At 41.4% G+C, this 17922-nt stretch overlaps 1 protein-coding gene across 3 annotated transcripts in view; it reads left to right on the top strand.

Annotated features, from left to right (window-relative positions):
- Nucleotides 1–17922, top strand: part of LOC120715599 (retinoic acid receptor beta-like) — a 301344-nt gene that overhangs the window by 235025 nt on the left and 48397 nt on the right. For all 3 annotated transcript variants that reach the window (XM_040002664.1, XM_040002662.1, XM_040002663.1), the window contains one exon: nt 9272–9413. In XM_040002664.1, coding sequence (XP_039858598.1) covers nt 9272–9413 — 142 coding nt within the window. The remainder of the gene's footprint in view (nt 1–9271; nt 9414–17922) is intronic.

Raw genomic sequence — 17922 nt, 5'->3', positions numbered from 1 at the left:
CTCTGCACACGGTCGTAAACAATCTGAGGAGCCTATTCAGCGACAGGTTGCTTCTCCCAAAGTCCAGAACCAACAGACTTAAAAACTCCTTTGTCCCACACGCCATCAGACTGTTTATCTCCTCGTTGGAGGAGAGAGGGAGGAGAAACAGGAGGATAAAGGAGGGGGGACAACTAAGCTGAAGTGATTTTTTTCACTGTGCAATATTTGCAATGTTTTTTCTTATATTCGACTGTGCAATAATCACTGGGCAATAGACTCACTCAAATGTACAATCCACTGGTATTCCCATTTATCCCTATTATATATTTTGTATTTATATATGTGTATATATCATATATTTATGCTCATATCCTTGCTCTCATTCCCCTTATTTTATCTTTAACATGCAACTTCTGTCGGTGCTGTGCTACTGGAAACTAAATTTCCTGGAGCAACCCACCCGAGGGATTAATAAAGTTTCATCTAATCTAATCTAATCTAAAATCTTTTTGGTCATTTATTTAAATAGCCTTCAGGGATCAAAGCTCTTCTTTGGATGTTGTCTGTTCTCTGTTGATGATACCACACTGTTTCAGTAAAACTGAGGTCTGGGCTCTTGGGAGGCATATGATAGCATGTTTGGGATCATTGCCATGCTGACAAATTTAGATTTTTCCAATCAAACGCATTCCAGATATTATTGCATCGTGTATCAAAAACTGACAGGACTTTTCTTTGTTCATAATTCCATCAGTTTTGACCTGACGTCCAATACCGCTGGTGGAAACATAATAAACTTATAAACTTTATTTATAAAGTTTCCCCATATCCCCAAACTATCACAGAGCCTTCATCCTGTTTTACAGATAAACACTCAGGACTGAACCTGTCTCCTCACCTCCTCTGTACACAATGAGCCAAAAAGGTCAAATTTGAGTCATCACTCCATCAGCTGTGCTACCCCTGATTTTCAGTACAGTTCTTATGTACCTTGGCAGCCTTTTCTCCTAGTTTTTTTCTTTAAGAATGGCTTCTTGATAGTCACCATTCCAGTAAATGTACTTCTAATGAGGTTCTGGTAAATACTGTATGGATCAACTGAAGGGCTAGATGCATTTCTCAGTTCTTTGCTGCATTTTTTCCCCATGCTTCTTAAGGATACACTACATACCATGCTGACATATGCCAACTTTTTCCAATGTACTCCTTGTTGCAAAAACAATGTTATGCCTGTTATAATGACATATTTATCTTTGGCATTTTTTGCAGATTCAGCTAAAGAAATTAGAAAAAATTATGTGTTTTTGATACAGCCTGCTAGTAACAAAGTAACTGAAGATATAGTTCTTTGCTAGGTTGTCAGATTCATTCCTTATGTTTGGTGCCATTTTTTATCTTTGAAAGATTAAAGCTGCTTAACAGAAAAAAAAGAAAGAAAAACAAAAAGGACTCTGAGAAGTCCAAGGACTGAAGAACTGGACTGTAAATGAGTGAAAAAGTCCATGTCCAAAGAAAACGATTGAAATACTTTTAGAAAGTCCTGATAACTATTACCACTTTAATAAATTGGTTCCTTGGAAGCAGAATATTAAAAAATGAGTGGTGGCTCAAAAGCATAATGTAAATGACAAAAGTTAAGTGAAGAACATTGCAGTCCAGGCCTTGAACTGTCAACAAGCCTCTTCCAAGTAGAGGATCCCCCAAAATGTTGAGAAACATTTTATAGGCAGTACATAAAACATCACCTTATGCAGGTCCAACTTCCAATATACTATCACATACTATCTCACATGCGCATAGACTTCCAAGGTTAAAGTGATCAGGATGCGCTTAACTTTGAATGACTTAAGTACCTGGGTAGCCTTGGATTCAGAATCCAACCTGAACACACTTATGCATCAGCTGTATGCGTGTTGCTCCCATTGTTATCCATCAGACCTCACAAGTAATTTTTACCAGCTCACTCAGCTTACATCATCCAATATAAAGGCTTCTATTAGAGAAATGAATAATATCAAATGAGCAAAGGTGACCTCGGTCTGCTCACGTGCTATCATGGCTCAGACACAATTGGCTGAGCTCAGCTTGTATCCGTGCTACCAAGTGTGCTGCTTGGTACTTGACAGATGCTTGAGTCTGAAGCAAGATGGGCAACAGAGACTGCAGTTTCAATCCTGTGATCTAATTTCTAACCCATCATCATCCCACTTCCCTAATGAAAGGAAATGCAAGGTCCCATCTGTCACAGGGAGATATTGCAAATGGAACCTCTCCATAGTGAAGGAAGTTCCTGAGGCAGAAATGCTTTCAACCATGTGCAAAAGGATTTGGATGATGTATAAAAATCATTTTAAGAGTTAAATTAATATCTGCAGACTAGGATATTGAAGACTCTTACTTTCTTTAGTTGCATCCCTGCTTTTTTCCACTCTGCATCAAAACAAACGTGTTCCTAAACCTGCTGTTGTGTCCCAGATCTTTCTGAGGATATGAATCATCTTCCTTATTGCTTTCCTTTAAGGGGGCAGTCCAGTGTGCATGCAGCATCATTCAACATGATTAAAAATCGTGCTCTCTCCTTTAGTTTGTGTTTTGTCCCATCTCCCTTTGCTCTCATCTTCCTGCCTCTTGTTTTCTTTTCCCCTCACACCCAATTGGTTGCCTTCCAATTGGGTTCAAACGCTCACTTTTAAAATTTTCTGTATGGAGGTTGCATGTTCTCTTTGTGCTTGGATGGGTCACTTGGTTAAATTTGGCTCTAAAGTGTTCTGACTGATGAAGACACAGATGTTGGTCCACTTTCAAACTATCCACAGATTGTATTTATTTATTTTTCTCCATGCAAGGTAGAAGACGCTCTCAAACACACAACTTCAGAAACCAAAGTTTTTCAAAATTTCCAAATCCTACATGTTTTTAAAATTTGAGTTCCTTGCAATGGATCATGTAGACTGTAAAACAGTTTACATTTTGACAGGTCACTAATTTGTAGTCAGTGTTGGGGAGTAACAGAGTACATGTACCGGCATTACGTATTTCAAAAACAAAAAATGAGTAACTGCATTCCGTTACAGTTACCGTTTGAAAAGGTGGTATTCAGAATACAGTTACTTTGCTGAAATAAATGGATTACACGGCGGTCTTTTCCTGTTTCATATGTTAGGCTAGGCCCTCTCTATTTTTAGTAATTCCACGCTGGTGGAAACCCAAACAAAACACACATTAAGAGGTTCTAATGCCTGTGTCTCACCTCTACTTGCGGCCCGCATAATGACGTGAAGAAATATTTTTTAAAATTATTATTCACAAAAATGATTTAATATGAAGGCAATAGCAGAGTGTTACAAGCTTCACCCTAAACAATGTAGCCTCATGGGCAGTGTAGTCCGTGCTGCAGGGAGAATGGACTGCCATACCCGTGATGTGTCTGTGAGAGGGAGGGAGAAAAAGGAGAGTGGAAAAGTACGAGTATTCACCAACCAGAAATGGGAGCTGGAAGCATGTAAATATAATAATTAGGGATTCACCGATACCGATACTGGTATCGGGTATCGGGGCCGATACTGTAAAATGTGTGTGTACTCATACTCGTAAAAGTTAACCGATACCATGAACCGATACTAACTTATTTCATTAATCAGAGGGAGGCTTGTCATTTTTGTTGTAGTTTTTTAGATTGGCCACTAGGGGGACATCCCGCGCTAAACAGGCACAGGGTTAGACGAGTCAGACTGACAGCTCCAGATAAAAAAAGAGAAACTGGAGGCTGCTGTAGCTAGGCTAAACAAAATGTCAGCAGTGTGGACCGGAACAGCCAACTTTAACTCAGGTTTTGGAAAAGCGATGAAAAATGTCAAGAGAAAATCCACGGGCAGTTAAAATAACAGAGGCTCTGACTCATTTTATCGCTCTGGATGACCAGCCAATGCCAGTCGTGGAAAACATAGGATTCTTCTCAGCATACTCGAGCTGCGATATGAAATTCCCAGCCGCCCATACATCAGGGAGATAATGGTGCCAAAACTTTCTGAAGAGGTAAAGACAAGCAGTGTGTGTGCGATGTCAGTCCTTGGTTTAACGGCACTGTGGACTGATGATCCACGGGCAGATGGGGAGTTCGTTCGTCAATGCCAAATACTTTCGTTATTTTGTTTGTTTGCTTACAATATGGACACTCTGCAACAAGTTAAAAGTTTATTTTATTCTCAAACCTAATTTGTATTTATTTTATTCCAAACAGAAGTGTTTATTTATTATTCCGAAAGCTCGAGACAGTGCCAATAGTTCAGTGATATTTTGTTAAATTACAATGTGGAGACTCTGCAATAATTTAACAGAAGTGCTTATTTTTCAATAGAAAATTTTTTGTGGTCATTTTTATTAAGATATTATTTATTATCGGCAGAGAATAAAATAAAACCTGTCTTCCAATTCATTGCATTTGTGTGTGTGTGTGTGTGTGTGCGTGTGTGGTAGAAGTATCGGTTTTTGTACTCTGTATCGACAAGTACTCAGATCCAAGTATCGGTATCGTATCGGTTTGAAAAAATTGGTATCGTTGCATCCCTAATAATAATAGCCCAGTTGTAAGTAAGCTTTCAACGCCTCTCTCTGTCTCTCGCTAGCAAAGTTGACCCAGACAACAAAGTAAAGCTAGTTTTCGGCTACGAGCCCGACACGAACCCGACGTATCAGCCAGAGGTCCCTTTACTACGGTTCGGAGCCGCGGACCTGTTTTATATACGCGCTGAATAGTTTTCTATACGAGATCGCTGCAAAAAGTGCAGCCTTACCTAATGTCCACCTACTGTTACTCATTTTATATCAAGATTTAAACATCTAGCTGGTGTTGGTATGGAGAGTAACCTTCAGTAATAGTAATAAATCACACAGCAATAGGACATTCATGTAGCTGTAAAAAGCATGATCCAAAGTAATCCAAAGTATTCTGAATCAGTTACTCTCATTGAGTAACGTAACAGAATACGTTACAAAATACATTTCGGGGCATGTAATCTGTAATCTGTAGTGGAGTACATTTTAAAAGTAACCTTCCCAACACTGTATGTAGTTTGTCATATCTCTCAGCAAAAAGCATTACTACTTAGATCATCTGCTTCCATCTCACCCTGTCCCTAGGGACCTCTTCTCAGACACCAACCCTCTGCATGTCCTTGTTTACTACATCCACGAACCTCCTCTGACGTCTTGCTCTTTTTCTTCTGCCTGTCTGCTTCATCTTAAACATCATTTGTCTAATGCAGTAGCTTTGCACGTATCCAAATAAGCTTTACCTCTCTAACTTGTCTTGTCTTATAAGACAAACAGGACAAATTGTCTTATTTGTCTTGTCTATCTCAGTCATTCTCAGTGAAAAAAAATATCAACATCTGACGTTTTTCACTCCCAACATCTCCAAACCATACATCATAGCAGGTCTCACTACCATCTTGTAAACGCTCGCTCTCACTCTTACAGCTGTCCTGTCTCAAATCACCCTTGGCACTCTTCTCTCCCCTGCATTTTCTCTCTTCTGTCGTCTGTTTAAACTCATCTCTGTTTATTAGTTGTTCACTTTTCCACCTGCCTCCTTGTCATTCACACACATATTCGGTCTTGCTTCTTCTGACTTTCATTCCTCTTCTCTCTAGGGCATGCCTCCACCTCTCCAGGTCTTCCACCTGCTCCCCAATCTCACCACAGATCACAATGTCATCTGCAAACATTATAGGCCACGGAGACTCCTGCCTGACCTCATCTCATCTGTCAACCTCTCCACCATTGCAGACAAGATTTCCATTATTATTGGGGAAATTTAAAAGTCAGTGTGCACTGTAAATCAATACAGATTTAAGGTCTGAGTCTTATTACCCACTGGAGCAGAAACTGGGTTTCATCAGGACGCTACAACACAGTACAAACATCCCCACAGACACAGTGGCCAGGAAAGCAGAAGAGCATCATTTCAAGACGGCCCAGAGTAAATGTGGTTATCCCAGGAACAGCTGAGGCGCATTTTCTCAAGCCATAACATTTCAGTGGCTTTCAACGCCCCCGCCCCCCTCTCTGGTCCACAGGAAGGACTAGGTCCCCTTGCACAAAAGGGTCATGTAGTGTATCCGGTTCAGTTCCAGGTGGATTACCATGATTTATATATTGGGGAAATCAATTTATAATGTACCACCATGGTACTTTGGTCAATGGTCACAAGAGTTTGCATATTAATGATGGTGAAATTGACCTCACGACCCATTGTTAGTCAGTTGTACCAGTTGCAGTCATGTAAACCTACAGTTTATAAGGTTAGGGAGACTGAGAAAGAGACTTGGATGAGTGATGAAAAGTTTCTCCCACTGAAAATGCAATGTCCACATGAACAGAATCTACTCTCTGGGGCCTCTTGGAGCCATTTCATAATTCATTTCATCAGTTCAAACAGTTGTACGTAAGTACTATTCATATATGTCAACACTTTGCCATAACCTGTCAGAAGACTCAGTTTCCACTATCAGATGAGTAGAAATTGGTTAGGATGTTCAGGAACAATCCAGGAATCACCAAGGCTCAAACCTGCAATGAACTGAGAGCTGCTGAAACACCAGGGTCACTGTCCACAGTGAAGTGCAATTTACCTTGACATAGACTGAGAGAGTGCTGACCAAGAAGGAAGCCCCGGCTCCAATATTGACAGCTTCAAGTTTTACTGAGATTTACAGCTGCCCACATGGTAGGGCTGTTCGATATAACGATATATATCGGATGACGATATAAAAACATCTATCGTTTCATTTTACGCTACCGTTTGTTTCGTGGTGTCGCAAAATAAACTGTTTACGGCAATATTTTTTCATTGTTTTGATGGTCACTGTAGTGGCTATATTAATTTCTTAAAGTTCTCTCTTTCTCTTATATTTAATATAACCACACTACAGACGGACAAGTGCCTGTTTTTATGGGTTGTCGTTAGCAACAACGACAGTAAAACCATTGCATGTCCGCTTGTTTATTTTCCACATAAACCTTTCACAATAAAGCTCAAGATCCTGTTGAGACTTTTCAAAATAAACTGAATCACGTGAAAGATGCAGATTATTTACAGATGAGAAGTAAAAAAAGAGCCGCCAGGTGCTAAAAAATAAACCTTAGACTCAAACGTTAGAACAGGCGTTTCCCCGCAGCACGCCGTGTAATAAATACTCACAAAGAAAACAGCGGCCGTTACAACTTATGTCTAAAAATGTTTCATGCATCAGTTAAAACACTCGACTCCAGATACACGACGCCCAGCTGGAAACACTTCACCTGCCCGAGATTCACAGAATTTACAGAGAATATTAAATATTTTGTGATTTATATCGTTATCGGGACGGTAGATGTCTTATATCGGGATATGAGATTTTGGTCATATCGCACAGCCCTACCACATGGACAAGCCAAATAAATGGAGTTTTATGGTCGACCAAGACAAAGACTTGAGCTATTTGATTATATTAACAAGAGATATATTTGGAGGTATAAAGGTAAATGGACTGGTTCTTATATAGCGCTTTTCTACTCTTCTGAGCACTCAAAGTGCTTTACACAACTTGTACATTCACCCAATCACACAAGCACATTTTTCTAAGTGCTTTCTAAGTAACATTCACACACACTTTCATACTCCAATGGATGCATCTGAGAGCAACTTAGTTAATATCTTGCCCAAGGATATTTGGCATGCAGACTAGGGGAAGCCAGGAATCGAACCACCAACCTTCCGATCAGCAGATGACCCGCTCTACCACCTGAGCTACAGCAAGTGCTCATGGATTTCAAAGGTGAGGCTTTGAAATCCATGAACACTGTCAAGCATCGTGCTTTGGGGTTGTTTTGCTGCTAGTGGTATAAGCACAATGGAAAAAGTTGAGGGAATAGTGAAGAAGGACGAGTACTTCCAGATTCTTTAAATTCACCTCATATCAATATCTATACGATTGGGACACAACTGGGTGTGCCAACAGGACAGTGATGTCAAACGCATATCAAACTGGTTTGGGATGAATAAAGCAGGCTAATCATGAAGCTTCTGGAACTGCCTTCTGAAAGCCATGACCTCAATCCTATTGAATATTTGTGAACTATGCTTAACAGCCAGGTCGGTGCCAGGAAACCAACCAATTTATATAAACTCTACCAAGCATCGTTTTCAAATATCAAACAAAATTATGCCCAAAGCTTATTGATGGCTATCAGAAGTGTAAATAACTAAAGGCTTTACAAGGAACTTTTAGAACAGCAAGATAATAATGTTTCATTTTTTATGTTTGTTAATAACTGCATGCTGTAGAATAATATTATCACAAACTTATTTTGATGGCACCCAGCTGGGAAGGACTGTCTGTTCAGCTGCAAGTCAGAACAGTCCAAAAGCACTGAAGATGGTGGTTAGCCACTCTGTGGGAAAACCTTTAATTTAAACCAAAAATGCTCCTTAAAAACAAATTTGGCCTTTAGCTCATTAACTTATATTTCAAACACAGCACAACACCAGTAATTTCACTGAGCATTTGAGCAGTAGTGTCCATTCTGTCCCTTCATTCAGTTTAGGAGGTCTCTTTGTTATTCACTTAAGATGCTCTAAGAGCAGCTTTTATGAAGGAACTCACTTGGAATTGTTAGTGCCATTTATGCAAGTAAATCATCTTCCTTTTAATCCAGCTCCTGTAGATCCCAAAGCAGAGTCTCTGAAATAGAAATGATCTTCTCCATCAACACACATCTTTCCACTAACCCAAGGTTTTTAGGCACTTTGTTGCCTAAAACTTTTTGGACAGACTCACAGATTGAGTTCATTTGAAATCCTCTAGTAATTAATTATTAGAACACTCATTTGGTCTTCTGCAGAAATTTAATGTTACTTTAAGTACAGATATGGCAAGTTGTTGGTTAAGTCTTTCATACTGTACGAGCAGCCTCACTTTTTGATACCATTAAATTCTTCAGTGTCTGTTCCTGCTTGTACTCAATTTCCCAGCTCAAAGCAGCATTTGAAGCTCCCAGCTGGGACACACTCTCTTTTCGCTCAGTATTAATGGCAATAAAAAAACAAAACATCCAGCACATTGTTATACACACTGTTGTGACGTTATGATATCCAGTGACCAGAGGATTTCAGTGGAGCTGTGTGGATGTTTTAGCAAAAATGCAGTTGCAGAAGATTAGAAGTGAAGTGAGGATAACTATGTGAGACGCTGCTTTTATAATGCATCCCCACCCTCCCCTGCCTTCCTATATGTATCTGTCTCTGCAGGGTTTTTTCCGCCGAAGCATCCAGAAAAACATGGTGTACACGTGTCACCGGGACAAGAACTGCATTATCAACAAGGTGACGCGGAACCGTTGTCAGTATTGCCGCCTACAGAAGTGCTTTGCAGTTGGAATGTCCAAAGAGTGTGAGTTTCTGACACAATTTACACAAAGTACTGATGTGAGCAAATTAAATACAGCTGTTGGTTTGAAATAAAGGATTTGTTGTGGTCTATATATTCCAAGCAATAGTAAAATCAGGGGTATTCAGTATTTATTCTTTCAAAAAATAAGAATTGCAACATTTAATTTGATTAACTTATGTAGAGGAGTAACTGTCTGCATTTGCATTAATATATAAAATGTCCAAAACAAGAGAAAATATGATTTTTTTTAATACAGTGAAAAGATGGAATCGGAAACATTCTATCAGACACAAATTTTCAAAAGGACGTTTAGTGTCATTGTAGTTTTGTTGGTTGAACTTAACAGATTTAGTGCTGAGTAATCAAGCATTGTTTGTAAAAGATGGCTGTAAGCACTGGATCTGAGAACTGAAGTGCAATATCACTGGGAGCCGGCTATATAGTAGTTTTTCATACCTTCATAAAACATCTTGATCCAATAGTCACCCATTCCAATTTCTTTCACAAACCTCAAAATGTTATGTTGAAATGAGCTAATTTGACTCCTTCTGCTCAGTGTGATGGTGGTCCTTGTGAAAATAAATTATTAATTAATTTGATATTAGCCCTCAACCAGAAGTTTCACTCTTATGTTTCACTCTGGTTACCAAATACAGTCACATCTTGGTTCTTAGTGCTTTTTTACTCTACCTGAGCCCTCAGACTGTTTTATATAACATAACCATTCACACTAGCACTTTTTTCAACACCTAAGCACTCTCTATCTAACATTCACACACATTCAAACTCCAGTGAACACATTATTGCCCAAGGATACTGAGGCATACAGATCAGAGCATCTGGGGCTCAAACCACCGACCTCCCGATTAGACTTATTCTACAAAGCTATAATTTATTATTTGATTTCTAAGATATAAACTAATACGTTTTAATTACAGACATGTGAAAATTGTGTTTTTCACAGGACTGTGAAAACCAGTACATACTTACTGCTTCTAGAAGTAAGAACTAAGTCCTGCTAATTTATCATCAGAACGTGTGACCATCTCTACAAAAGGTTTTGTCATGTTACTTGTCTGGAACTTATTTTCTCTAAGTTTATATAAAATCAGTGTTAGTACAAACAATGGCAGTAAGAAATATTGTTTTAAATAGCATTTTTATCACTTTGCCCATCAGAGCAGTCTAGTGATATTGAAGGAGAGGTCAGAGGTCAAATGTGATATTTTGTCAGTTTGACCATTTTTTGAATGAAATGCAATTTATAATCTTCTTTCTTCAATCCTCCAATCTACTGAACAAGACCAAACAAGGGTCAACAGCAGAATGAGCTGATTGGTGTTGACAGAGAAGAGTTGGAAAGCTTTTTATGGGCACAGCCCAAATACTCAATTCTGCTCATTAACACACAAATGTTTTTTCCTTACAAATGCAGCTTCATTTAAAGGGATATTAACAGGCTTTCCAATGGCATAAGGTTTCTTGCAAAGACGTATTGTTATAAAAAAGATAGAATCCACCACAGACAGTGCAGTTTGTTTAAATGAAGGGATGCTGCTGCAGGGCAAGTATTGCTACTCTGGCTTTACAGAGTAATTCCATAGTGACCTGTATTTTAGCCAATTCAATTCAGTTCAATTAAAATTAATTCATTTCAATTTTATTTATATAGCATCAGAACAGCAGGCACTTTTTATTGTAAGATAAAGACCCTACAATAATACAGAGAACACCCCAACAATCAAGAGACCACACTTGGTGACATGGGAAGGAAAAACTCCCTTTTACCAGGAAGAAACCTCGGCCAGAACCAGGCTCAGGGAGGGGCGGGGCCATCTGCTACATCCAGTTGGGGGTGAGGGAAGGAAGACAAATAGGCGCACTGTGGAGGAGAGCCAGAAGTTAATGATGAATAATGATTAAATACGGAGAGGTGTATAAACACATAATGAGTGAAAGAAAAGGTGAGTGAAGAAGAAACACATTATGGGAAGTCCCCAGCAGCCTCGGAGCAGGATTTTGAATTCTGGATTTAACAGGAAGCCAATGAAGGGAAGCCAATACAGGAGAAATCTGCTCTCTCTTTCTAGTCCCTGTCAGGACTCTTGCTGCAGCATTTTGGGTTAACTGAAGGCTTTTCAGGGAGTTTTTAGGACATCCTGATAATAATGAATCACAGTCGTCCAGTCTGGAAGTAATAAATGCATGAACTAGTTTTTCAGCATCACTTGTTTCTAATTTTAGAGACATTGTGCAAATGCAAGAAATTTCTTTAATCAAACTATCTGTACTTTATCACTTGCTGTTGTTAAGACCCTCAAGATCCTCTGCATCACAGACATTCATAGGAACAGTTTGCATTTCATAGGTTACTGGTGTCCCTTGACTGAATCAGAATTTATGGTTTAGGTCCACTTTACGTTCCATTAGTCTCAGTGGGGAGGGGGTCCATTCCCTTCTGTTATGCACTCTAGTAGAAGAAAAGTGGAAAATATGATATCGTGATTTCCTTAGGCTAAGCACCCCCACAGGGCCCCTGATTAAAAAGAACTTACTCTATTTCCTATATTCCTGTTGTGATCCTCAGCCTCTTACCCTAGCTACTCTAACTGTCTGTTTGTCAAATAAAGCTGTCTTTTTCAGCTTGGTTTGCCAATACAAACCAAAAACTACGTTCTTTGGTTTGTATTGCCAACTACTAGGAAATGATACTGGTATATGGGGATTCTAAATAACAGATGCATCCAAATATCATGTCACGTTTGAGCTCTGATGTTGCATCTGCCTTTCTTTCAAGGTGACCCCAAAATGCATAATATCTTCAAAGAAGGTATTATCAAGACAAGGATAATGAGCTGCCTAGTTAGTATAATATTTTATAATAAGGTTCTAATGTCATTATTCACAAGTCAGTACCTATTATGCATTACCTACTGCTGCATAATGTTTGTGTAATCAAAGTAACCTTCTGTCTGAGTTTTGTCTGAGTTTTACTGCTTTACAAACTTCTTAAAGTATGTTTTTTTAAAGAAAGGAAAAAATGACTACATACACAACACGATTTTCTTAGAGTTAAATACTGCCCAGAGTGAGAGCTGCCTTTACAGAGGTTTGCACTCTCTGGAAGAGAGTTCTTTCTTGGTTGATGGTTTCAATTAGTCTTATGTATGTGTGAATCATCACAGTAATATATATAAAATTACTCCCAGTGTTGATCTTGTTACAGGGAATTCTTACAAAAAGTTACGACTGGCATCTGCTGGATGTGCTAGCTTGCTTAATTGTCCACAGACAGGAGTGTTAGCTAATTCCCGTCACTAGGCACTAGCTACGGTTTGCTCATCTCTCCTGAACCCAAATTTTAACCATAGATCAGCTGTCATACCAGTTACCCTCCAGTAAGGCGATCTTATCTGCAAGACTTTATTTGGACTGTACTAACCTTTACCTATACCTTTTCATTCACTGCAAACCGTTTTATTCTCCGCGGGAGTTTGCTTCATTCATCCTGGCCGCTGTTTACATCCCGCCAGACGCAGATGCGCAGGCAGCTCAGTGCGCACTCGCGGAGCAGATACTGCACATGGAGCGGATATTCCCGGACTCTCTCATCATTGCTCTTGGGGACTTTAACAAAGCCAATCTGAGCCATGAGCTTCCCAAATACAAGCAGTATATTAAATGCCCGACCAGAGAGGAGAGGACATTAGACCACTGTTACAGCACGATCAGCGGGGCCTATCGCGCGGTGCCCCGCGCTTCACTCGGACTTTCTGATCACGTCATGATCCACCTAATCCCCGCGTACAGACAGAGGCTGAAGCTCTCCAAACCTGTCGTGAGGACCAAAAAACTGTGGAGCAACGAGGCTGTGGAGGAGCTTCGCACGTGTTTGGAGTCTACAGACTGGGACACAATGAAGGCTGCTTCTAACAGCTTGGACGAGTTTACGGACACTGTCACCTCCTATATCCACTTCTGTGAGGACAGCATTGTGCCATCACGCACCAGGGTGAGTTATAACAATGACAAACCCTGGTTTACTCCTAAACTCAAAAAGCTGTGGCTGGAAAAGAGAAAGGCGTTCAGAAGCGGAGACAGGGACTGCTACAGAGAGGCCAAGTACAGGTTCACTAAAGAAGTGGACATTGCTAAACATCAGCACTCTGAGAAGATGCAGCAGCAGATCTCAGAGAATGACTCGGCCTCTGTGTGGAAAGGTTTTAGGAATATCACCAACTACAAGCCTAAAACCCCCCACTCCACTGACGACTTGCTCTTGACCAACACCCTCAACGACTTCTACTGCCGTTTTGACGAGCCATCAGGCAGCCTTCACACCTCCAAGCAGTGCTGGGCTCTGGGTCCGCACTTGGATAGGTGAGATACTGGCTATTTCTATAACTGCTTGAGATAAGCTTGTCTAACAATACGGGAGCCTCCATTTTTCCATAGTGAGAAATGCTAGGAATGAGAACCTTAGGTTACTTTGTAACCCCGGTTCTCAGAGTAGCATGAGTGAGATGTCTCACCAGACGGCCCTTCTTGCTGGGATGAAGCAAGAAGAGGGGCTTATCTTGAATAAAGACTATGCAATATTTATATTTAAGAGTGGGTGGCTTGGTCCGACATGTTCATTGCAATCACCAGCCAATCAGAACTGGCAGAATGAGATACATGATTATGAGGAATATGCAGGGAACCGCATCCCATAGTGGACCCAGAACAGTATGTGAAGAACTACTTAAACTTTGCATAGGTTCTTTTTTGGGTACTCCGGCTTCCTCCCACAGTCCAAAGACATGCACAGACAGTGTTAGTCCTGCGACAGACTAGCGACCTCCCCAGAGTGCACTTTGCCTCTCGCCCTATGGCAGCTGCAATAGGCTCGAGCCCTTCAGCGACCCTGATTTAATAAGCAGAATAGGATGGATAGTTTGACCCCCACTGGATGGGATGCAGCTAGGCACCAGGGGGCAATTGAAGCATTTCGGCTTTTTAGAAGCCACTATAACATTTTATTCACTCTTTTCTTGCAAATAGGCAAGCACACAGATCTTCCCTTCAGCAGCTGAAGTAGTTGACATGTGAAGCCCTAAAAAACACTTTTTTGAGGATGTTAGCCGGCTTTGAATTGAACTGAAGTAAGGACACAGAGAAAGGTACTTTTATCTGACAACCACATTAGCAGTGTGTTAAGTTGTAATTATAATTAAGGTATAATTAATTATGACATTAATGTGGGAGATGGGCAGCAGAAGTTATCTGATGGGCAGGCAGGGGTTGGGTTCACCAGCTGCAGTCAAATGGATCTTGGTCTTATCAGTAGCAAAGCCTGTTAACCAATAGTGAGATCATCATAGAGCAATCTTTTATTTTTTAAGTTGTGTTCGAGTTGTATTTGACTGCTGAGGTGATTTGGTTTCTCTGTATTATTGTAGGATTATTACATGACAATATAAAGTGCCTTGAAGCAACTCATGTTGTGATTTGGTGCAATATAAATAAAACTGAAATGAATCAAATTAAATTGAATTAAAAATTTGCTCCAAGGTAATATTTTAATATTAATAATTTGTTATCCTGTAAGTCTCTTATAAAACCACTCTGCTAAGTGGTTTTATAGGACTTTTGTAGGCTATTGAGAACTTGTGACTGAGGGAGGGCACGGCATATTGAGACACTTGTAACAGATCAAGAGCCCTTTGGGCAGACGTTTCCTCTAATCCAGTGTCTTCATTCCAAAACCTCTAAATTTTCCAAGTGAATGCGGCTTCATATGCACTGATAAAGAGAGCGAGTGTGAAAACACAGGTCAGTGCACCCAAAACTAAGTTTGTTTGCTACTACAGGGGCTCTCAAATGTGATTGTCTGACGAGTGGCCCTGTTCCCAGTGCTGCAGTTTTGCAGAATGAAGCTGGGATCAGTTTTTGTTTCTGCGTTTCACAAATTGGATAGTAGGAGAAAGGTGGATGGTGCTTTAGCGTGTTCTTCGTTGTACTTGGAGCCCTGTTTGATCCATGACTTCTGCAATTCATGTTTTTCAACAATTGGGTTTATTCCTGTTGGAGTGTTGAGAAAAATTCAGTTTGGCTGATAAAATTCTATTTTTGCTGCTTTGGGTTCTAGGGGAGCAATCTGCGAGCTCCCAGAGGTGGTGGCTGTCTGAAAGCTAAAGATGTCACGGGCTGAGATGGCAGACCGTGGAGTGGCAGTGAAAGTAGGGCCCAAACGCGAGACTCTTAGTGAAGGACAGTGGATTTATTTACAGGGGGTGGAAAACACACAACTATATACAAAATCCCGGCACTGTGGTCCCATGGCGATTCTCCCTGAATCCCACACAGTGCAGATGTTTGTGAACGGTGAAAAGTGGCGACTCCAAAAACTCCCACACCGTGACTTCCAAAGACACACTCCGCTCCAGATTCGAGTTCTGACTCAAGGATCCAGCGTCGGCCTCAGCTCAGCTACAGTCTTAAATACACCACAAAACACCACACGAACAATATAAACATAAACATAACTAAATTACATGACAGTACCCCCCCCCTAAGGGTCGGCTCCCGGCGGGCGGTCACGGGTCCGCCGGCGGCGGCGTGGCAGCTGCGGCAGGCGACAATGTAGCACAACACACGATCCACCATGTGCTGGCCATGCAAGTTGTAGACGTGGCGCCCGTGCTGCTTGGCGTGGGCGGCGTGGAGGGCGCGCTGGACGTGGAGGTCCCTCTGGCACGCCGACCTCCAGCTCTGGCTGAGCGGGTCCCTCCAGCTTGCTGAGCTCCTCCGGCTGCGGCGCGGGCTCCTCCGGCTCGCTGAGCTCATCCACGTGCGGCGCAGGTCCCTCCGGCTCTCTGAGCACCTCCGGCTGCGTTACAGCTACTGATGGTTGATCCGGAGGTGAAGATGGTGATACAGTAGCTGCAGGTGGTGAAGATGATGGTAGAGTAGGTGATGTGGCTGGTGAAGCTGAGAGTGCTGCAGTCGCTGCAGTCTGATGGAACGCTGGTGGAGAAGTACAGTGGGGCAAAAAAGTATTTAGTCAGCCACCGATTGTGCAAGTTCCCCCACCTAAAATGATGACAGAGGTCAGTAATTTGCACCAGAGGTACACTTCAACTGTGAGAGACAGAATCTGAAAAAAAAATCCATGAATCCACATGGTAGGATTTGTAAAGAATTTATTCGTAAATCAGGGTGGAAAATAAGTATTTGGTCAATAACAAAAATACAACTCAATACTTTGTAACATAACCTTTGTTGGCAATAACAGAGGTCAAACGTTTACTATAGGTCTTTACCAGGTTTGCACACACAGTAGCTGGTATTTTGGCCCATTCCTCCATGCAGATCTTCTCGAGAGCAGTGATGTTTTGGGGCTGTCGCCGAGCAACACGGACTTTCAACTCCCGCCACAGATTTTCTATGGGGTTGAGGTCTGGAGACTGGCTAGGCCACTCCAGGACTTTCAAATGCTTCTTACGGAGCCACTCCTTTGTTGCCCGGGCGGTGTGTTTTGGATCATTGTCATGTTGGAAGACCCAGCCTCGTTTCATCTTCAAAGTTCTCACTGATGGAAGGAGGTTTTGGCTCAAAATCTCACGATACATGGCCCCATTCATTCTGTCCTTAACACGGATCAGTCGTCCTGTCCCCTTGGCAGAAAAACAGCCCCATAGCATGATGTTTCCACCCCCATGCTTCACAGTAGGTATGGTGTTCTTGGGATGCAACTCAGTATTCTTCTTCCTCCAAACACGACGAGTTGAGTTTATACCAAAAAGTTCTACTTTGGTTTCATCTGACCACATGACATTCTCCCAATCCTCTGCTGTATCATCCATGTGCTCTCTGGCAAACTTCAGACGGGCCTGGACATGCACTGGCTTCAGCAGCGGAACACGTCTGGCACTGCGGGATTTGATTCCCTGCCGTTGTAGTGTGTTACTGATGGTGACCTTTGTTACTTTGGTCCCAGCTCTCTGCAGGTCATTCACCAGGTCCCCCCGTGTGGTTCTGGGATCTTTGCTCACCGTTCTCATGATCATTTTGACCCCACGGGATGAGATCTTGCGTGGAGCCCCAGATCGAGGGAGATTATCAGTGGTCTTGTATGTCTTCCATTTTCTGATGATTGCTCCCACAGTTGATTTTTTCACACCAAGCTGCTTGCCTATTGTAGATTCACTCTTCCCAGTCTGGTGCAGGTCTACAATACTTTTCCTGGTGTCCTTCGAAAGCTCTTTGGTCTTGGCCATGGCGGAGTTTGGAGTCTGACTGTTTGAGGCTGTGGACAGGTGTCTTTTATACAGATGATGAGTTCAAACAGGTGCCATTCATACAGGTAACGAGTGGGGGACAGAAAAGCTTCTTACAGAAGACGTTACAGGTCTGTGAGAGCCAGAGATTTTCCTTGTTTGAGGTGACCAAATACTTATTTTCCACCCTGATTTACGAATAAATTCTTTACAAATCCTACCATGTGAATTCATGGATTTTTTTTTCA

Source organism: Simochromis diagramma, unplaced genomic scaffold, assembly GCF_900408965.1.
Source record: "Simochromis diagramma unplaced genomic scaffold, fSimDia1.1 OVJJ01000449.1, whole genome shotgun sequence".
In the NCBI taxonomy this organism is placed as follows: domain Eukaryota; kingdom Metazoa; phylum Chordata; class Actinopteri; order Cichliformes; family Cichlidae; genus Simochromis; species Simochromis diagramma.
The sequence above is the reverse complement of the archived record's forward strand: the minus strand, read 5'-3'. Positions and strand labels throughout refer to the sequence as shown.